General features: G+C 31.5%; 1 protein-coding gene across 1 annotated transcript; it reads left to right on the top strand.

The window, feature by feature from the left end:
• Nucleotides 1-3,925: 3,925 nt before the first annotated feature.
• On the top strand, nt 3,926-22,113 carry LOC132755906 (DNA excision repair protein ERCC-6-like). The gene is made up of 24 exons (XM_060746844.1): nt 3,926-4,163; nt 4,646-4,868; nt 5,535-5,634; nt 5,958-6,081; nt 6,347-6,437; nt 6,787-6,911; nt 7,507-7,723; nt 7,967-8,141; nt 8,751-8,879; nt 9,267-9,419; nt 11,450-11,585; nt 12,231-12,401; nt 12,967-13,143; nt 13,729-13,845; nt 14,106-14,201; nt 14,624-14,839; nt 15,294-15,404; nt 15,857-16,071; nt 16,382-16,582; nt 17,108-17,721; nt 18,364-18,495; nt 18,941-19,124; nt 19,540-19,615; nt 20,134-22,113. Exons 2-24 carry the CDS (start codon nt 4,694-4,696, stop codon nt 20,566-20,568), a joined length of 4,170 nt encoding a protein of 1,389 aa, XP_060602827.1. The 5' UTR covers nt 3,926-4,163; nt 4,646-4,693; the 3' UTR covers nt 20,569-22,113.
• The last annotated feature ends 1,483 nt before the right edge of the window (nt 22,114-23,596 follow it).

Below are 23,596 nucleotides of genomic sequence, written 5' to 3'. Positions count from 1 at the left end.
TTTGTTAGAGTTATTGTTTAGACCTGAAAACTTACAAGAATGTTTGTCAGCATGTGTACTTATGCACCTTGGGGTTTGCTTGTGGATTTATTCAGTATTTGTAAAGTTCTTGCACTTGACCAAGTAATTTTTTTTAGTTATTAACTTGTGTCACGTGTAGCCCAAAAATATATGACGTAGAGTCATAAGTTTGACAAAACAGTAAAGAGTTGGGGCCACCCGTGTCCTATGGACACATTGCTAGTTGTTTTTCGTGTGTGTGGATCTTTGAGGTCCATTGACTGAATAAAAAAGATGAACATTGTACCTAAATTTCATTTAAATGTTTATGTTTTTTTCCTTCCAATGTTAACAATTATGGATGGTTGCATTATGTCAAATTCAAATTTGATTACTTTTAGATATTTCAAAGATATTTCTCAATTTATTTGTGAGATTAACAAAAATAAAGGTAATAGGGAAAACAAAATAATATATCAAAGTTAGTAGTTACTTTAAAATATCATCACTTTGTTACAACTTAGTTCACAATAAAATACCTTACCTGTTAATATTTTATGAAATATCAAGCTCCTAATCTTACAAGAGGTCGTTCTTTTTCTGAAGCAATCTAAATAAAAGACATATCATTTATGTAATCATTACATAAAACGTACGGTTTGTTATCAAGTCTTAGACTTGATGTGTATGTATGAACTTGCATAACTGTAAATTATACCAGTTTATCATAATTGTTGAATTATTATTAAGCAGGTGCTAGGTGGCGAGGACGGTAGCATGCAATTACCACTACCATCCATACACAGACTCAATCAAACCGAGCTAGCAACATTTTCAATTTTGCCATGTTTGGCTTTCTTTAGAGATTCTATTTTTCTTATTTTATTGTCACATCAATGTCACATTTGTGCCATGTGGCGGCTGTAGAAAGTCTCCCTGTACTTTTAATTAAAGCTGTTATATTTTCAATCCTTGAAGATCATTCAGCACGACATTATTAATTGTTGTGAGTGCATGTTTTTTGGTACTTTTTAGTTCTTTCCAATTTGGTGGTTTTTTGTCAGTTGGTTCCAGTATCCCTCATTTGAATACTGTTTAAAGACCCTAAAATATGCTGCCTGCTTTTTAATGTTGTCTTTTGACAGCTTATATGTGATATGCAGCCTTCATAACCTCTTATATCTTTAGGGATTCTTATTTTCTCCATTTCATAGTCTCTGATCCCTTTTAAAAATTTCTATATCATTTAGTTTCACCCATTCTTTTCTCACTTATTACAAGATTTTTTTTACTTGGGGACCATATGCCACTTTTCATGGAATGGCATTAACGTGTTGTCACATTACCACCATATGAATACATTAGCAGATGTTTCAAAATTCAAAATTTTACCAGTTCATGTTAAATGTAAAATCCTGCTTAAGCCGGTGTTCGGGGGCGTTGGCGGTAGCTTGCAATTACCACTGCCTTCCATGAACAGGTTCAATCAAACCTGAAACATTTTCAATTTTCCCGTGCTGGGCTTTCTTTATTAATAATGTTTTTTTCTCATTTTTACCTGTCCATACAGTAAATGCAAAAAAAGGATACTTCGTTTATTGGCTGGCAGTTAATCAAATGCCTTTAAAGTTTGTTTAGGTTTGAGTGCTTCTTGCACTGTCTTTGAACGCTGCCCTCCATTTACATACATGTATTCACTCTTATATTTTCAGTTATCTTCACAAAAACGGCAGATAATGTTTTACTTGAAAGAAAAGAGAAATTGCAGGGAATAAAAAATATAAGTGATTAATGTGTGATTATGTCCGAACGGCTAGCCTAAAAAACAACATGTATGTAAAATGACGGAATCAAAAGCCGGAGATCCTTTTAAGTGAATCATGGACCGATAATGACTCTATTCCGATAATTCTACTATATACATCAAACGCAAGAAAGATTTGCTATTATTTTTAAACTATTCTATTTACATAAAATAAGGAAGCAAAAACCATGTTTATACCAGTGACTGTTCCCTCTTCAGAAGCTATTACATTTATAGGTCTCTTCACCTCTAGAATATTTATTAAGATCATGCAGTTTTTTCCGCTTTAATTCTGTTTACATAAAGTTTATTTTCTTCCCCCTTTTTAAGAAAAATACCCCCTCTCTCCAATTTATCAGTATTTATTGGATGGGCCCCTTTTTCTGTCTGTAAAAAAGTCCTACTCAGGCAACGTCGTTCATATTCAGTATGAAGTGAAAGCTATGTCCATAAAACGTTATTATTTAACAGCTTAGATAGATAGATTTATTTCAGTATTAAGCAATAACACGGTAAAACATATCCGATACATGATAAAACAATAAAAACAATTATTAAATGATCTAAATATAGGTACAATCTCATTTGTCCAGACAGTAGTCAACATAACTTTTTATAGAATCATATTCACTGGGTGTAGTATCATATTCACTGGCTAAATTGGATTTTCCCAATGTAAAAATAGATTGAGACTCATATTCAATGAGCATATATCGTAGACTGTTACGTGTAATTACGCGTGATTATTAAAAAATATGATTGTTGCGTTTGTTCTTTATGGTATATTTCTCGCTTAAAATATCATTACTTTACTATTATAGTTTAAAGTTTCACCGCAATGATCAGTATAAACTTGAATTACTTTTGTATGCGCAGCGTTCGCGTGGTTGTTGCACGCCTTCCACGCGCGTCTTTTTCCCGCGCTTCAGCGAAACAGACAAAAGTTGTACATGTATAAGGTTTTACTTTCTGTGATTTTTTTCAATTTGTACAGCCTATTCATATAATAAAACAATTATTGACTAGTGTGCCATTAAATATGATGTGATATTCACCGGCAGAAAGTCATATTGACGAATATGTCATCTGACAGTGAATATCACATCATTTTCAATGGCACACTAGTCAATTATTGTATAATATCAATGTATAAGATGTCTGAAAAATCGGGGAAATGTTGAATCGTGCATTTTAAAATGTGCGCGCGAGAGTGCACCAGAAGCCGTGATTTCTAGTATTTAAAAGAAATACATCATTTTACGCTCTTGCATTCCGGGAAAATATAATGTAGAGGTGTAACCTGTTACCTGTGCACAACAAAATGCATCGGAAACCTCCTTTTTTATAATACTGGTTGGAGAGATATTTCCGACCGTAAATCCCATTTTTTGCAATATCTTAATAACCTTCCTGTATATTTTAAATATTGAACCACCTAAACAAAGTTCAGTTCAAAGACTTTACATTACACTTTAAAAAAAATGCATGAAAATGGAAACGGGTACTTTTTTAAGGTCCTGAATGAGGTATACAAAGCAGTCTTTTTATCCCACAACAGTAAATAAAGTCGACACTTAAATTTTTAGGTAAAAATGACTGGAAAATAAGCATCTATAATTTATTTTTTCATCTTCTTTGTTTTATCTATTTTTTGTTGAAATTTAAACAATTTTTCCAAAATCTTTCCCAAGTCAATACAATTTAACTACCTTATTGTAATATAGTAAAAAGAACGTTTTGAAGCAGTTTTTGGCTATGAAAAGTTTAGGTTATTTGAAAACATTAAAAGTTAACCAAATTACAAAAAATCTTTACATTAATTCTGTCCTGCTCCTGTACTGCTAGGTGACCATTGAAAAAAAAGTTAAAACAATAATATATACAAGTATCAAGTGTCAGGGTTACAGTATATCTATGCGTCGGAGTTGTCTTTCCGACCAGAAAAGATTTGTTAAGTCTGATATGGAAAAAAGAGAATATATTTGTATTTTGAAATATCCACCTAAACTGTTTCAGAAACCATTATTTGGCATGCAGATTTCTTACTGCAACATTTTCATTTTTTTAGGGATAGGCTAATATATCCCGGTATTTTAGTGGTGTTGTGCCTCAAATCTAGTTGTTGCTTATATCAAGTAAAAACTGTTATGAAATCGGACTGCTATTCAGCAATTTTAAGAATTTTTCAAATTATTGTTCATTATGAAATATATAACTTGATTTAAATAAATAAATATTGAATTTATTGACAGTCAGTTGTGTATGTAATGAAAGTTTTCACTTGCGAAGTGGTTAACTAGATTAGAATTGAGTTTTGACAACTTGAGTGGAATCCGGATGCTTGCATAGCCCATCATAGGTAGGTCGTTTTGTTCAACTTATGTTTGATATTGATAATGTTTTGATTTAGGAAAGATATTTATATATTTCTTATAAGGTTTTCTGATTAAACAAATGCTATAGAAAGGACATTTAAATGTAAGTATCTTACAATTTACATGACAATTGTCACTGCTTATCCGAAAAAAAAAATGCAGATTCTGAGGTTGCCTGCTAAGAGATTATGAGACACTTGATTTGTTATTGTTAAGGTAATTTTTAGCAATTAATAGGTAAGCATGTATGTATCACAGAGTGATAAATTAGTGCACAATTTGGACAGTAGAGAAAACTGTAAAATTTGAGAAATAATTGTTTATTTTTTAGGTTTTGATAAAACACCTTAATTTAAGGGGTTTTATGTCATATTAATAGCAGAAAATGTGATATATCAGTTATGACATGTGTTATTGAAAAAAGTAATTTGAATATCTATTTTTTATTATATTATTATATTTTCAGGTATTATAAATTTGTACTTATTGAAGGAGATAAGGAGAGAGGACAGATATGGAGGAGAGCGGGGAGACCAGTGGTGTGGCGACTGTAAGTGAATCTGAAACAGTAGGGAAGCAAAAGTTTCATGTTGACATGGATCTGATCCAATCCACACAACTGAATGATGATACTGATGACTTGAAGGGACTTGATATAGAAGTCTTCAACCAAGAAGATTTTGAAGAAGGTATTAAAAACACATTATAACAAGTCTAGAAAAAAAAATGCTTAAGATTATTTGTGCACTAATGTTGGACTATTAAATATCATTTAGAATACCTGAACTTTACAAACTTACTGAATTACATTTATATCTTACTACTCTTGGCAAAGTCTGTTTAAAAAGTTAACATTTTTCTCATAATGATTAAAGTGTAGATCTGCTCTGGGACATATTATAAGGGGACATGCAATAGAGATTAGTGCTGCATTATCTTTGTCCAATCAGAGATGCACGCAGCCATTGCCTCATGTTGACCTCGTGAAAGGGCATCTTTTTTGTCCGCAGTAAAAACAGTGCAAATAAGAGAAGTATCAGCCAACTGTCATAAGATTTTAATAGTCCTTTTGAATTTAAATGTTCTTAAAATAATGAACATTGTTCAATTTCAATTTTTAAACAAAAAAGATATTAACATATGATTTAAACACTATGCTTATCGATTGATCATCTGTCAAATGTATGCCAACATGAGACTGCTTATCATATCTGTTGACCCCATTTTTTATTTCCTAGATCTACTGAAATCTTTTAGCAAAATTGATAATAAATGGGAAGGATAACACATTATGTTTAATTTTACATATATTTTTGTTATAAATTTAGCTTTTAAATGTCTGAACTTCTTAACAGGTGTAATGAAACAAGTGGATGATGCAATTACAAAGGAAGAAGAAAAAAGGAAAAAAGAATCTTTAAAGAAAGAAATGAAGAAAGTTATTGATGATATCAGGTATTATCTGTTAATCTATAAACCTGTTTTTTCAAAAATTTGAACTCAATAAGATAAAAAGAAAAGGGATATTTTATTTTTATGGAAGTCTTTTGAAAAATGGTAGGTGTGTATAGACTTTATTTGTCTAAATCATGTTTGACTTCAGCTAGTGGTTCAGTTTGAATTATGATGAATGATAGCAATATAATTACCCATGGTAAGTGTGTATTGTAGGTTAAATATAAAAATTGTTACAATTATTACTTAATTCATATTCCTTATGTTTTTTTTTCTACAAAGATGTCATTATGATGTAATGTTAAGTTTTCTCTCCTGTACAGATCTTTGAAGCATGAATTGGCATCAATTGCTACCCAGCTGGCTCAGTTAGGTCAGGGCAAGTCATTTGCTACTGGTGGTGCTAACAGAAGACTTGTGTCTGTGAAAAAACAGAAGGAAACAAAGGTTTGAATCTCATTTTGTGATTTGATTTAACAGGTATATGGTTATAGTAGTAAACTTAAATTTCAAAATGATTATTTCTTAGCAATTAATGATATAGTTTTAGGTATAGCAATACTAGTTATGTCTTCCCAGCTAAGGTTGGCCAATCAATGCTCTGCTCAAATAGTACTTAAAATTGAATTAGGATAAATGAGTGGTTTGAAATTATACATGATATTAATGTTACTATCTAGCATTATCTCAAGAGATTATTGTACTTCTATAGATGTTAGAAATGAAAGCTCTAGAAGACAAGAAGAAAAAGATTCAGGCCAGACTAGATGGAAAAGCTCCTTTGTTTGATGAAAGTGAAATAGGTAAATGTTAGTTAATTAAACTTAGGAAATGACATGAAGACTGAATTAACTTGCAAAAACAAAAATATATCTTAATATTCATGTTAGTCCTTCTTTGCACAACTGTCTCATTCTGTTTGTATTAACAAAAGTATTTTAGCTGAACCTTTTAAACAATTGTAAACAATTGACACTCACGTTTATTAATTAGATTAATTATGTTTAATTAATTTAAACCTTGTTTTAACTTTATGTAAATGAAATCTGTTGATTTTCCTAGTTTCTCTGAAATGATTAATTTATAAAGTAAGTCTTTCCTATCGAATTGTGGAATATCTACCTTTCATACATGTTACAAACTTGTTTTCAGCTTTGAAGTCAGTTTTAGGATCATCAGGGAATGAGACTAAAGACAAACTGATCAAAACAGGGGAGATGACTCCATTTGGTTCTGTTGTAAATCAACAAAATTTAACAGAAGGCACTGATATACATGTATGGATTTTTTTATATATCTATTTTCAAGAAAACAATACATTTAGTGCATATTATCAATTTATATTTCCTGAGTAATTGTCATTTGAATTGTATCACTGAAACTGATATTGTCTTCACAAAATCCTCAGCCATTGAATTAAAGCAATTTGAATACTAAACTATAAGGAATTGCATTGTCTCCTTTAAAATTTCTGCTAAAAAGGAACCACTTAACATGTAGATCATAATCAACAGAAGAGGAACATGGAGAAGTACAACATGTCAAGACCAGAGCTGGTTAAGATTATTTATTGTCTACCGAATTTGGTTCTCTCAAACCTTCATCAGGATAATTTAGATCATAAGTTAAAAATAAAGTTTTTAAAGTAACATATTTTTGTAGCTTTTTAGAGCTTATGCCACCAATATAATGATATAAAGCCAGACCAGTCTGAACTTATATGGTAGACTTAACTGGGCATTCTACTACTGTCTCATTAATGTTATTATTTCAATACTTCAATCTGTTACTCTGTTAATGGACTATTTTACAATCAAAGCATGGCAAGTTAATGATACAAATATAAAAGGTTAAAGGGCTAACAATTTTCAGATTAAGACAGAGCCTACTGTAGAAGATACAAGTGAAACCCTTGATCGTCCAAGCACCAAACATGTTGTTAAGAAAGAACATGAAATATCCGACGAGGATGAAGTTGTTAACGATAGTGATGGTGAGGAATGGTTGCCTAGTGACCAGGATCAACTTGTTGATAGTGATATTGAAGAACAAGAAGTTGTGAAACGTGAAGACGCAACTGTTAAGATAGGTTAGAAAAGAAATTATTTTTTATTGCATAGTAATAACTTAAAATGGGTTAATTAATGAGTTATCAAAACCTGTCAGTTTTGAAGTAATATCATAGGCATGATTTTTAGTTTTATGTCATAATATAGGTGAAACTGTTCTTTCAGTATGTTATATATAATATTGTTTCTATCATCAGTTTGAAACCTGCTTCTTTAGATATCACCTCTTGATTTGCATTTTTTTAAATTATATTTATTTTTAGAAAAAGAGAAGAGAAACAAGAAGAAAAAAAAATGGTCAAAGGTTCATAATCGACCCATTTACCATAGTCATAGTGAGGATTCGGACGAGGGTGGTGATGAGAGAGTGCCGAGGGCAAAGGCAATTAGGAAGTATAGAGATGATGGTCACGAGGAATATTATGAAGACAGAATGGAGTATGTTCATATTGTTTACATTTATATACAAGACTTTTATACATAGGCAAAAAAAAATAATATGTTATATATATATATCTTGTTATTGATTCCATATATTGTAAACAATTATTTCATGCTTTCCAGTGTTTTATTGTAATATAATTTTCACTGTAGCCGGACTATATCTGAATACGGATGAAAAGAATTATGTATCTCATTATTAGATAATAATAATATATTACCATGATCAAAAGAAATTATGAAACTAAACACAATATGAACAGCATTGTACTGTAGAAGAAGGTATTTCTCAATTATTTAATGAATACAATAATTTTTCAAATGTATCAGTTTAAGGTTTTATCTAATTCACTGTATATAATACTCAATGTTAAACACCTACATGTGAAAACCTTTGTTTAGTTCAGAATGAGATTTAGTATACCATACTTTTGCATGGGTCTTTGTACTTCTCAATTATATTAATTGTAATGTATTTGTCGCGTTAAATTTTTCAGTATATTAAATTTATTATAAATTGTTGTTAAGTATTAGTTGGTAACAAATTTTTGTTGAGTAACACATTTATGTTGGGTATTAATATAATACAAATGTTTCAAATTGTAGAAAGTTTCACAAGAGTGAGTTATGGAAGCAGAGAGCGCGGGAGGCGGGTCAGATGAGTGACTCTGAGGATGACGAAGAGTTTGATGGTGGTATGAAAGTACCAGGCAGAATCTGGAGTAAATTATACAAGTACGTATACACTCATGTGTGCAATTAGTGATTTAATACTTAGTGGGGAATGAATATTTGCCCTCATTTAAAGTTCTCTTTGTTTACTGATCTGGGAAAGTCTTTGAAATACGCTGTAAACAAAACTGTGGACCTCTTTTTCAAACCAAAACCATGTATAGAAGATTGTATTGTCATTGTCATATTTATTCGCCAGAAATAGTATAAGACTGAAATATTTAACAGTAATACCTGCAAAACCTTAAATACTCAAAGCTGCAAAGTAGAATGGCATTGCTATCCTTTTATAGAAGTGAATTTCTTTTGTATAATGATACCCTTTGCATAATTTGATGGACTTAGTTAATGTATGTATAAATTCATAAAATAAGTCTGTTATGTTTAAAGATATCAGAAGACCTGTGTAAAATGGTTATGGGAGCTACATTGTCAGCAAGCTGGTGGTATTGTAGGTGATGAGATGGGACTGGGAAAGACAATACAGGCTATAGCTTTCCTAGCTGGCCTAAAATACTCCAGATTGAGGAGTAGAAACTTCAAGTATGTTGACTTCTTATTTCATAATATTATACAGGTTTTTTATGCCACCGCAGCATCTGCGATGCGGTGGCATATAGCGATTCACCTGTGTGTGTGTGTGTTTGTGTGTGTGTTTGTGTGTGTGTTATATAGATTATATAGTGAACTTAAAAAATCTTCTTGTGAAAAACCACTAGTCCAATTTCAACCAAACTTGGCAGGATTGTTCCTTGGGTGAAGGGCTTCCAAAGTTGTTCAAAGAATTTCATTCCATGCAGAAATCTGGTTGCCATGGCAACCAAAAGGAATTATAAGAATAAATTTAAAAAATCTTCTTGTAAAAACCCAAAAGGCCTAGAGCTTAGATATTTTGCATAAGGCATCGTCTGGTAGACCCTTACCAAGATTGTTCAAATTATAGCCCTTGGGTCAAAATCGGCCCCGCCCCGGGGTCATTGATTTTCACTATATGTACATATAGTAAAAACTTAAAACACCTTCTTGTAAAGACCCAAAAGGCCTAGAGCTTATATATTTTGCATTAACATTGTCTGGTAAACCTCTACCCAGATTGTTCAAATCATAGCCCTGGGGTCAAAATCGGCCCCGCCCGGAGGTCATTGGTTTTCCTTATATGTATATAGTAAAAACTTATAGTAAAAACTTCAAAAAAAATTCTTCTAGCAATTGACAAATGCTAGAGGTTAGATATTTTGCTTGAAACATTGTGTAGTAAACCTCTAGCAAGATTGTTCAAATTATAGCCCTGGGGTCAAAATTGCCCCCACCCTTGGGGTCATTGATTTCAATATATACATATAGTAAAAAATAAATAAATCTTATTGTCTGAAGGTACAAGGCTTAGAGCTTTAATATTTGTTAAATAATATCATCTAAAGGTACTCTACAAAAGTTATTCAAATTTTGCCTCTTGTGTCAAAATTAGCTCCGCCCCCGGTGGCCATAGGTTTTCCTTATATGTATATAGTAAAAACTTAAAAAATCATCTTCTCTAAATTTACAAAGGCTAGAGTTAAGATATTTTGCATGAAACATTGTGTAGTGAACCTCTTGCAAGATTGTTCAAATTATAGCCCTGGGGTCAAAATTGGCCCCACCCCTGGGGGTCATTGATTTTCATTATGTACATATAGTGAAAAAATGAAAAATATTTTTGTCTGAAAGTACAAGGCATAGAGCTTTGATGTTTGATATATAATATCATTTATAGGTCCTCTACCAAAGTTGTTCAAAATTTTCCCCTGGTGTCAAAATTGGCCCTGCCCGGGGGCAGTGATTCTCATTATGTACACATAGTAAAAACAGAAAATAAAACAAATGTTTTCTGAATGGGAGAAAGCTATAGCTTAGATATTTGACTTGAAATGTTATTTGGTGGACCTGTATCAAAATTGTTTTGAATTAAACCCTTGGGTCAAAATTATGCCTTGCCCAAGGGGACAGTGACCTACTTTCTTGTCCTTTGATGTACAGCAATGACATTTTGACCACGTGCACAGTTTTAGTTGTAAAATTGAACTTTGATATCAGGTGACCTAGATTTTGATGATGTGACCTACTTTCTTGTCCTTTGATGTACAGCTATGAAATTTGAACCATGCGGTGGCATAGCATTTTTCTCAAATGCAATCTTGTTTTTTCATTTTTCCCTTCTCAATGTCATAATTAAGATTTACTTATGAAATATTAAGATTGTCTATTCAAATCACAATGTCTGTGTCAATCTATGACTGTATACAATGACTGTATACTTTGTATCAAAATATACCCTGTTGTTTTCAAAATAACCTATTGCTCATGTACAGTCATGGCTGTTCTTTGCCTTGTTACACTTTTTTAATTTTCATTTATATTACCATATTTCTATCAAACTGTTAAATGAATACATATATGACTTGAGAAATGAGTATGTTAGGACAGGTCAAGAGGAATCGTCTTTTTATTGTAACATTGTAATGCATCATTAAACATGACTTATATTTAAGTTATGTAGGTCTGGGACCATCTATTATTGTATATATATATTTCAGTTATGTAGGTCTGGGACCATCTATTATTGTATGTCCTGCTACTGTAATGCATCAGTGGGTTAAGGAGTTTCACACATGGTGGCCGTCTTTTAGAGTAGCTATCCTACATGGTTCCGGAACATTTGTCGGAAAAGAGGTTAGCTTATGAAATGTCTTAATTTTAAGTTAAAAGCTGGCACTTGAATATAGAAGGTCCGTCTTAGAACTTATGACCAAATAGTCATTACTTGAAATGCTAAGCATGTTGAAATTAGGAGGTAAATGTGAGAGAAGTGTTTGAAGATGAATAATTCAGGAATAAAAGCAATTCTGTTATTAAACATCATTATCATCAACTGATGTGATACATTAACTGATTATTCTTGAGGGTTTAATCTATATGAGTGACAATTTTAGTTTTTGTATTAGTTCGATAAAATGTGTCTGTTATTGGGTGATGGAAGATATATGTAAAGATGTTTCCCTATAATTTAAGATTTTAAGTGAAATATATTGAGGTGAGATTCATATTATCAGGTGTAAAACACTGACTATAATTTACTAACTAGAAATATTTATATCTTTGATGATTTATTGCCCCCGCCCCCACCCCCTGGGGGCAGTATAAATTTGCCCTTGTTTGTCCATCCAGTTGTCACATTGTTTGTTTGTACACTGATAAAAACAGTAGATTATAAGGGTATCTGTATTCTATTCCAGTTTATATTTGATTTTGACTACATTATCAGCAATGTTTCAGATGACTAATTTTTAATATTAATATTTATTATTTTGTTTACAGAGAGATTTGATACGTCAGGTAGTTAAGAGTAGTGGTGTTCTAGTGACGTCATACAGTACACTAGTTCTTCAACAAGATAATTTACTACCTTATGACTGGCATTATATCATCTTAGACGAGGGACATAAAATACGAAACCCTGATGTCAAGGCCACTCTTGTATGTAAACAGGTATGTCCTTTGAACATTTATAAGTTATAGTGTTTATGTCATAAATGTTTTGCAATGCTTTAGTCAAAGGAAATTAAAGAGACTGCTTTTTTTCTGAATGGAGAGGGTTTATTAATGTTACGTCTACTGGCGGCTTCTGTCATGTGATCTGTGCCATCAGATCATGGTCCACACTTTTCAATATTCCTTCACTACATATTTTGAAGTTTTCTCTTAAAATGATAGATGGTTTTGTCCAAATTGAAAGATTGACCAGTCCATTTAAGGTTTTTAGTGGTAAAGGTTAAATAGATTTGAATGTTTCTTTATCAAGATAATCAGTGATTTGTTATTTATTATGTGCATGAAATATAAGTTTGTGATATAAAGAATATTTTCTATTGCACCTTGCATTATAACATATCTGACTATAGAAAACCATAATGCATGAGTGTAAAGCTACCATACAGTACCAATATATAAGTCAATATAGATAAATAAAATAGGAATAAGAAGATAAAGGAATTACTCAAAAGAAATGAGAGAGAAATATTTAATCTTGTTTATGATATTCTTATATAAACAGTTCCGTACACCACACCGGATCATCTTGTCTGGTTCACCAATACAGAACAATCTGAAGGAACTGTGGTCATTGATGGATTTTGTGTTTCCTGGGAAACTTGGCACATTGCCAGACTTTCTGCAACATTTTGCTGTACCTATTGTACAGGGAGGTTACTCTAATGCATCTGATGTTCAGGTTTGTTTAATACACAATTAGTAATGTGAATTTGAATTCCATTAGGGACTTAAGATTTTTTCATGTAGGGAAGCTCTCTAGCTAGCTTATGGGACATCAGTGGTTCTACTTAGTTCCCCATTAGTACCTGAAAATAATGCACAGAGGGGCACCTGAGGTCTTACTCTGTCAGTAAAAGCTGGGAAGTCATCATAATTATGACACAGAGGTGCACCTGAGGTCTTGCTCTGTCAGTAAAAGCTGGGAAGTCATCATAATTATGACCATTACAATGTATGATGTAAATCCCAAAACAAAGAAGGGAAAGCAATGTTATTTTGTGACAAGTTATCCAGAATAATCTGAGAATATTTTACCTAAATTGTGCTGTGTGCACTTAGACTGCATCCATTTTATTTAAATTTAAAGTAATTGGTTTTGTTAATGAGCAAAAATGATTATTTCTATTAACAAAGAACTTAAATGAATTGTCCAATATTTTTAGTAGTAGTAAACTGTTTGCATTATGCTATGACAGGTGGTGACCCAGAATTATTTATATACAAGTCATGTATATAACTTATGAATTAATGTTTCACATTTTAGGTTCAGTCAGCATACAAATGTGCGTGTGTTTTGAGGGACACCATTAATCCATACCTCCTACGTAGAATGAAAGCTGATGTGAAGATGAACATAAATCTTCCAGGCAAAAATGAACAGGTCTATTTATATATATCATAATTATAATAAATAAATTTTTATCAATGTTGACTGTACATTCAAGCTGAAGGTTTTTCTATTATACATGAGATATGATTACTTCAAAATGTTATCAATTACATTTTAATAACTTTCAATTCCAAGTGATTACAATTATTACAAATTACAATCTTCAACTTGATTTTGATGAAATTTTTTCACCATGAATGATGATTTACTTCACTGTAAATGTTGACTAAATGTGCTTTTTAATATTGTAGGTTTTATTTTGTCGGCTAAGTAAGGAGCAGAGAGAAGTGTACGAGGAATATCTAGCGTCGAGAGAATGTCATGAAATACTGCGAGGAAGACTTTTGGTAAATAATATATCAAAGTTACTATGTCATTTCCATCTTAACAGTAAGTGTCTTGTAATTAATGTGGATCTTTCAGTCTTACAGATGAAAAATGTGAAAAACACACATTTATACTGTATGTTATTTATTATAGATTTTTATTTCGTTTTGATCTTACAGTCTCTGGTATGAGGCAGTATAAATTCTCTATTATCACCTTGGATACTTTGATTTGTGATATATGGCTACCAGCCAATAAACATATACAGAATATACATTCAAATAATAAAAAATGTGAATATTGAGGTATGAGACAGTATAGTTTCTCTCCATTATCACACTTTGATTATATGTATTTACTTGAAAAATAAACAGAGTTTCATTAATGGTAATAATCAAAGATTGAAATAGTAGAGTTATTAAGCTATGATTTGTTTACACAGGTATTTTCTGGACTAATACAATTGCGAAAGATCTGTAATCACCCTGACCTTGCTACTGGAGGACCAAGAGTATTTGGGGGAGATAACTCTGACAATGATCCGACACAGGAATATGGTTACTGGAAGAGAGCTGGCAAGATGATTGTTGTTGATGCTTTACTGAAACTCTGGAAAAAACAAGGACATAGAGCTCTGCTCTTCACACAGAGTAAACAGGTGATACTTTTGTTGGAAATTTTTTTTTTTGAAGGTTTAATGATAAATTTTTTATGTATGACCTAAAGTTGATATGATAAATTTTTCTTGTACTACCTAAAGTTGACATGATAAATTTTTCATGTACGACCTAAAGTTGAAATGATAATTTTTCCTGTACGACCTAAAGTTGACATGATAAATTTTTCATGTACGACCTAAAGTTGACATAATAAATTTTTCCTGTACGACCTAAAGTTGACATGATAAATTTTTTCTGTACGACCTAAAGTTGACATGATAAATTTTTCATGTACAGCCTAAAAGATAAAATGCTGTAAGTATGAAAGAATTAATAATAATTTATGGAGAAGTCTTTGACTACGAGAGAATGGTTATTTAAACATTTCTTAAAGAATAATTGTTCAGTGATTTGTTATTTCATGTTTAATACTATACGTTTACATTATGACAGATGTTAGATGTAATAGAGAAGTATGTACAGGAGAAGAGATATACGTATGTAAGAATGGATGGTGGTACAGGAATATCCTCCAGACAACCTCTTGTACAACGATACAATACAGTAAGTTCTACATTCTCAACTCTGATTAACTCTCTTCAAGCTTACAAACTTGTTAATAACATGCCTTTGTTATTAGGTAAGAGTCAGATCAGCATTGCACAAAATGCTGGTTACTACAATGCAATATTTTGAAAATTAAGTTGCTGGACATTTCATTGTACAGATCCAAATTTCAAGAATATTAACTCTGCTTTACAAAGGACTTTAAGGTAGTGGGGTAAAAGATGATATTATGACAATAGAAATTTTACATAACTGGTCTATTTAAAAGAATTTAGGACATAACAACAATATATGGCTTGATGTTTTGTTATGTATGCCAATGTTTAATATTTCAACCTTATATTGGAAAAATTGTCATCTTAGTACAGTAACAGGTTAACTCCTTATATAATTTAATAGGAGTTAACCTGTTACTGTACTAACATGATAACATATACTATTTTATGTAGGATCCGAGTATTTACTTGTTCCTGTTGACAACAAGGGTAGGAGGTTTGGGCGTGAATCTTGTTGGTGCTAACAGAATCATCATCTATGATCCAGACTGGAACCCGAGCACTGACATGCAGGCAAGGGAGAGAGCTTGGAGGATTGGTCAGAAACGTCAGGTGACCATATACAGGTTACTGACCACAGGATCTATAGAGGAAAAAATTTACCACAGGTATACCTATAAGATGATGCATGTTTACAGCACTGTTGTTTATTAATGTATCTTTTAATTCTAAGCATTTGTTGATCATTATGTGAAAACTTTGATTATGTACCAACTTTATGTACAATAAATGTGAATTGAGATTTGCATTACTTGTCAATAATTATACAAATTACATAAAAGCTATTGTCATACACTCAAGTCATATTAAATAGTTCACCAATATTAAAAATGAAATTATTTTTTAAACAAATTTACTGTGCTCAAATCTGAAGATATAATTGTGTTTTTAGGAAAAGTACATATTGTGTGTTTTCAGGCAAATATTTAAGCAGTTTTTAACCAACAGAGTGTTAAAGGATCCTAAACAGCGTAGATTATTTAAAACAAATGATCTGTATGAATTGTTCAGTCTCGGATTGAGTGATGATAAAGGGGAGACAGAAACCACGGCATTATTTGCTGGGACCGGCTCTGACGTCTCGGTCAAAACAGTTAGCAGCAAAAACAGATTTGATAAGTAAGTTACCAATTTGTAAATTTATACTTAATTTTGAAATAATTAAATAGTATTTTCTTTTTGAAATTTTAGGGTAGTATGAATTGACAAAACAAGATCTTTTTGTTTGAAGACAGTTTTCTTGCAATTCATAAGTGCTCTTTGAAACATTTAATACTTTTCAAATGATTGTTATATTTACAATTTGTTTACTAACGTAAGAAATTACTTATTAAGTTGGCATCAAACTGATAACTTTTCAATAAGTTTTTGTCTTTTTTTTTGGATGAAAATTGCTCTAAAGTTCTAATAGTTGAACCTTATATTGATGTGACTATAGGTTTTATGTTAGACTTAGTGTTTTTAGAATCTACAGGTTACAATCTTCTAGAAAATATAAGTTTCAAAATATAAGATTCATTTCTGTGCAATGTTTGTCCATGTTCAGCTATTTTTGGATTCTGCAGACTGGCCGAACAGTCAACATTTCCTTAACATTTCATACTTACAGAATAGATTGTAATGTAAAAGTTGTGATGATTACAGAATAAAGGAAGAGAAGAAGAGGTTAGAGAAAGAGAAGGAAGAAGAGAATTCTGACGATGTGGAGAGAAACACCAATGCCGAGCTTAACTTTGATAAAGATGAGATTAAGAGAATGAGAGAAATGGCGAGAAAACTGAGCCAGAAAATGGAACGAGATAAATTCTCTAAATTAATGAACACTTCAAAAACTGGATCAGATTCAGGGTCGGACTCTAAGAGTAAAAAATCTGAGGGTGCAGACTGTGCTGGTACCAGTTCTAAAGGAATGTCCAATACAGATAAATCTCAGGAAAGTAAGAAAGCTATATCAGGATCTAGTGTTCAGGAACCAGGTTCATTCAGTGATAGAGACAAGTTAAAACAGTTTAAGATAAAAAAGAAACCAAGTTCAGAGTCATTGAATGTTGCGGGGACTAGTGTAAATGAATTGTCTGACAGAGTGAAAGATAATGTTAGAGACTGTGATAAAAGTAAAGAGAATGATAACAAAAGGAAATCAGACAGAAAAGAGAGATCGACCGGGGAACCAGGGGAGAAAAAGTCAAAGGGCAGAGAGGAACAGAAAGTAGATAAACATAAAAAGAAAAAGAAGAAACATAAAAGGAAAGATGCGAGTAAGTTTGTTAGAAAAGTATTTGCTATTTTAGCTACTTTAATGTAGTGCTTTTTATATATATATACAAATCTATATGTAAGTAGAGATATTCATTATAATAATCTTTCAATCATCAATGGTAAATGGATGACAAAATGGTCACTTTGAACAGAAACAATGTAAAAAAACTTATCATTTGTAATCCGACTAGATACATGTATAAGATATAAAAAATGGCCGGTTGCTAAATATTTTAAGACCTGTAGGTAAACATGTTATACCTTTAGTTCATTTAACTGGACAAGGCTCTATATAAGGATAATACATTGTCATTATGTCCTTATGTTCATTAAATTCTTCAATGCAAGCCTGAAAAAACACATCTTGACTTTGCCACCAGGTTAAAGCTCTGTCAGCTCGTACATTCATCTTTGTTGGTCAGACCATATTTTTAAACTGCCTGTATAGTTTGTTGGTCAATCTGACAAGATTTTAATCTGCCTGTTGCTCATTTTAAGGACTTTGCTATTGAATTCCATGATAATAATAATGGACGGTTCCAGATTCAGTGTGAGCCAAGTGCATTGTATAAATATAGTGTTGTCAGGTTCAAATTAGAATATAACATGTAATATTTGTTGTTTAAATAAAACTATTACAGAGTTTGAAGGAGAGAGAATTCCTCATTTAGATAAGACCAGGAACTATACAGCACCATCAGAAACACCTCAACAAGCTCAGGAATCCGAGGCAATGGACAACTATGTCCTGAAAACTTTATTCAAGAAAACAGGTACATGCCTCATGTGTTATTAGCATACTAAGAAAAAGATTTGAAAAGTTATATGTGAGGAAAACAGCCGTGTCTTCAAGCTCAAGCTTAATTTTGAATTTTTTTTACCCTAAATTAAAAGTTTTTATGTTCCATAAAAAGTTTTCACCTTCCATATAAAAGCTTTTATCCTTGATATAAGTTAAGGAGTCACTTCAAAGAGAATTTATTTCTTCAACAGCTGTGTTGTAATTTGTATACTTGTTTATTGATATGTAAAGTCAGTAGAAAATAACTAGACATGAATGGTCAGCTCATTCTATTTATATACATGTATTTATTGTAGCTTTTAATGACTTGTATGTTATCAGTATATTTTCTATTTATTTGCATTGATTTTATAGTCTGATAAATTTTTGTTTAGTCTATAGACTATATTATAGTGTGGTAAATTTCTGTTTTACAGGTATCCAGGGGGCGTTACACCATGATAAAGTGATGGATCCAGGTCAGTCAGACTATGTTATTGTAGAATCTGAAGCTGATAAAGTAGCTAGGGAGGCAAGTTTAGCTCTGAAGAAGTCTCGGACACACTGTCTCCCAGCAACAGCTGGAGTACCAACTTGGACGGGACAACATGGTGTGAAAAGGTCAGTAATATTGGCAGTGATTTTTCCAAAATGTTATAATTGATCTCATGGTCATTTGTCTCTTACACCTGGTTCAGAAATCATGTGGGATAAGTAGGCTGACAATTAGGGAGAAATAAGTCACTTGGGGAGAAATTGGTAATCATCGGTTATCTATCCAGGCTGGTGAGTTGGACTAACCGCCAAGATATGACAAAAAAAAGAAGAAGAAAAAATGTTTTAAATTCAAAAAATAACCATCAAACAAACACTTTGTCAGATGACATCATCTTGTTGTCATGGTGTCATGCTGATGTTATAAACAAGATCTACTTTTATACATAGTATATATTAGCTAATATTTCTTTGTGCCTTATTTGTAGATATACATAATATTTCTTTGTACAAATAAATGGTGATAATTTGATTTTTACAGGCCAAGATTCGGACAGAAAAAGAACACAATTTTACAGACAGCATTAGAAAGACCATTAAAATCAACTCCAGTCAAGGTAAACTTAGTAATCATTGAAACAGAAATTTTGTTTTTATTAAAAGCTCTATTATCACCTGACTATTGCAATCTTGCTCCTTTATTTGATACTGGTATGTATGAATTTTTTTATGGATTTGAATGATGCTGCAATAATTTAATACTGGCAGCAATATGCAAGTGTATCTTTTACATTAATCACTCTGCAACTTTAAATGTTATAAAATAAAATAATGTATGTAAGCAATCATTTGGCTATTGATAGATCCTTACTTTAACCTTTTATTTGAATAACAATAGATTTACTCACAAACATTGAATTCTTATTGTGTCCATTAATCTGATAACCAGAATTGGACAGGTCAGGGATCTATGCATTGGTGCCTACACGGAACCTGTTAGCAATGTTTATCTGTACAAGTTTTACAAATTAAAAAAAAGTTCTTGTTTAAGCTTTTTAATGTTGAAAATTTTTAAGGTAATTTTAGGAATTGATTATATATTAGCTAAGTAATGACAAGTTACCTGTAAATGTAGGTGGAAGATGACAGTACAGAAGGGTCCCAGGATCAGCATTTTGATGGTTCCCTAGCAGGCAGTGTACAGACTAACCTTAAAACGGGAACCACAGTGTCGTCTGCTGTCTCATCTACAGATCTGCTCAATAAAATGCGAGTTCGTAATGAAGTGTTCTCCAAGACTGCGGGTGAAGAAGGTGCGGACGATGATGATAATGTAGACGTGTTTGTGTCAGACCCGAGCTCTCTAGATCTCATTAAACGTATGAGAGAGTTTATCATGTTTGAATGTAAGAAATTTGGACAAGCTTCAACGAAGGAACTGTTGGACGAGTTTGGTTCCAAGCTTCCCTCAGAGGACTCTGCCAAGTTCCGAGCTTTGTTACGCAGTATCTGTGATCAGGAAAAAGTGGACGGAGGTCTAGTGTGGAAGTTAAGAAGGGAGTTTAAGTGAGAACATGGTGTATGATAAATTTTAATATCTTTTACAGGATACACTAAAGTGCAGGTCTGTTTTTGTTATCACAATATCGTGGAGGCATTTTACACTAAAATACACTTCAGTGTATTTTTAAATGTTGAAGATTTACTTTGTGTTCAGAAATTTAAATTTTGAGACTTTCATATAGATAAAATTACCATAACTATAACATTGTTGCTGTTTATATCTATTTGTTTTTGATATTAATCTATCAATTTAAAAGTTTCATCGACATATATGTAAAAAAAAAAGTTCACCATAACTCAGTGTGAATTCGGCCTAAAAGAAGTTTGAATTCAGCCAATAAACAAGTTTTTTTCTTATGGAACTACCTGTGGGGTAAATTTCTTGTTTTTATGGTTGTAAGATCTTCTTGTTATTGTAACTGTCATTTAGTAATGCATTTCTTTTTATCATTTAGGTTTTTAGAAACTCCAAATATACTTATGGTGTATATCAAATGACATTGTCTTTCATCATAATGTTAGTAATGGGCAATATTGCAAAAAAAAAAAAAAAATCAAGAAGCTAAATTGTTCATTTATTTTATTGAAAGTTACTATTCATACATGTACGATGTTAAGTAGTGCAGCCAAGTTACAAATATGTTGTTAAGATATTTTCTGTTGCATTTATTTAGTTACTGAAAGCTATGGCAAAACTTCATTTTGTTTGTAGCTACATAAAATTCTCCCTACGTGTATAGTATATACTACTAGTTTTTGTATAGTTTATACTACAAAGTTTTAGCATGTTTTACTAGATTGTTTTGGAAAAAAGCAAGTTTTTAAATTAAAAAATAAAAAATACTTATTTGTTTTAAAGCTTAACGAAATGATGTTGAATAGTATTACATGTGTTATGATTCATTAAGATGAATGATTTATGTTGTAGATACAGTATATCTGCAATATTTGATGAAGGATACACACTCTAGAGATGTATGTTTGTTGTAAATAAGACAGTCAGTACAGATGTATAAATGTACACAAATGGTTACTGTATAAGAATTCCAAAATGTTTTTAAATTGTTTATTTTATAAAGCATTGAACCTCAATTATTAAGATTACCTACATGATTTTAGTGCTATATTTCATGTATATATTGTACAAATGGTATTGTAAGACTATCTTTATTTATAAAAACGTGTATTTGGTTCTCATAGATTAGAACATATCACATTCTTGTGCCTGATACTTCTGCCTAGTAAAATCAATTGTGGATATTGAAAGAGTGTAGGTTCAATACTGAATTAATTGAACAAGTTGAATAAAATTGTATTATGCGAGCCTCTGGTAAGAAAAATATTATTTTATTCAATGAGTTCAATAAATTCAGTAATGAACCTACACGAATATGATGTTCTATTTATCACATACCCAAAATAAAGACTGTTTAAAGTGCAAAAGAATAAATTTTCACTATAGTGTAATGCTAACATTTAGCGGGTCTTTATACTGATTTTGTATAACATTAACGTCACATTAAAATATACGCACGGCCATGCAGTACCATTTTAACGGAGTTTCAAAATTGGCACCGTAATGTGATATACTAGAATATAAAATGTAAGATTCGTACAAAGATACTTTTACAGTAAACTTATTGTACTTATTTTATACAAGTTTTCAGGTTTTACTATTTTTAATATCTTCTGTATTTATAACTTGCATGTTGTTTTACATACCCATCATCCCTCCCACCATCTTACCATTTTCTTTCCTGCTCTAAATATAGAGATGCAATTTATATATGAAATAATTGTAGTACAGTCAAACCTGTGTACAGCAGCCACTGAAGGGAAGAGATTAAAGTGACTGCTGTACACAGATTGGCTGCTACTCACAGTATTCTCTATGTTGATGTATATACAATACTACTAATATCATGTTGAAAAACACTTTACACTGCCAAACTGCCAGACAAAATTATTATTTTGCTTAATGTTAATAATCTTGTACTTTAACAATATGTTAAACTTTGCATTTTATGACCATCAGTTGCTGTTTATAATTGTTTGAAAATAAACAGAAAAAATATTTGTTTTAAAAGATTTTTTTTTCTTAAACAGTAACATCATTGCCAAGGGACCCATCCATAAGCTTGACTGCTTCACATGTTTATCAGGAATATTATCTTTTGTGTTACAAAGATCTTTTTTTTTTAAATATGTGTGTTGGTATGTCAGTATAACAATTAACTATGTAGATAGATAATGACTGTATTTGATAAATTTGTCTGTATGCTATCATTTATTCATTTATTAAACAGAACTGCAAGAAATTTTCTATTACATATATATTAAAATTTCAGTCATTTGCTTTGGGCATTGTGTATTGCAAGATGCAAGAGTGATGTTAAAGACTATTAAGTTTTATTTACATATATACAAAAGTTGTTAATGATTTATTATCATTAATTTTGAAGCAGAAAAGATCCATAATATCAGTTGTTCACAATTTATATTTGCTCATCTGATGATTGAGTTTGACATGAATTTCCATCTAAGACTAAATTGTATATCATGTGTATAACAGCATTTGAAATATTTTTACAGAACCATTGTTGTCTCAGGATAAATATTGCAATAAAAAAATGGAAAAATGCCAGACTTTGTTCTTCTTATTTCAAGAGTGTTGTGATAATGTATCTTCTGTTTGGGATAAAGACATGGATAAATAACAGGGAGATAAGTCATACTGTTTCAGTCCAAGTCATGGTTGAGATTTAACTTTTATGAAGTCAAGTTTCATATAAAACTTTCATAATACTCGATTTTGAAACGTGTCAAGGCGTTTTATGAAAATCGTCGCCCAAGAATTGGTTTAAGAGGGTTGTACCTCATTCATGATAACGCTTCATCTCATAAATGTGATATAGTACAAAGGTTCATCGAGGAAGAAAAAATTGTACAAGTGAAGCACCCCCCTTATTCTCTCGATCTAAGTCCGTGCAACTTTTTCCTCTTCCCCGAAGTCAAGAAACGGCTTTCTGGACGGC

This window comes from Ruditapes philippinarum, unplaced genomic scaffold, assembly GCF_026571515.1.
Source record: "Ruditapes philippinarum isolate M1 unplaced genomic scaffold, ASM2657151v2 ctg1842_1_1_1_1, whole genome shotgun sequence".
Classification (NCBI taxonomy): Eukaryota; Metazoa; Mollusca; class Bivalvia; order Venerida; family Veneridae; genus Ruditapes; species Ruditapes philippinarum.
Note: the sequence above shows the minus strand (reverse complement) of the source record. Positions and strands in the feature narration are given on the sequence as shown.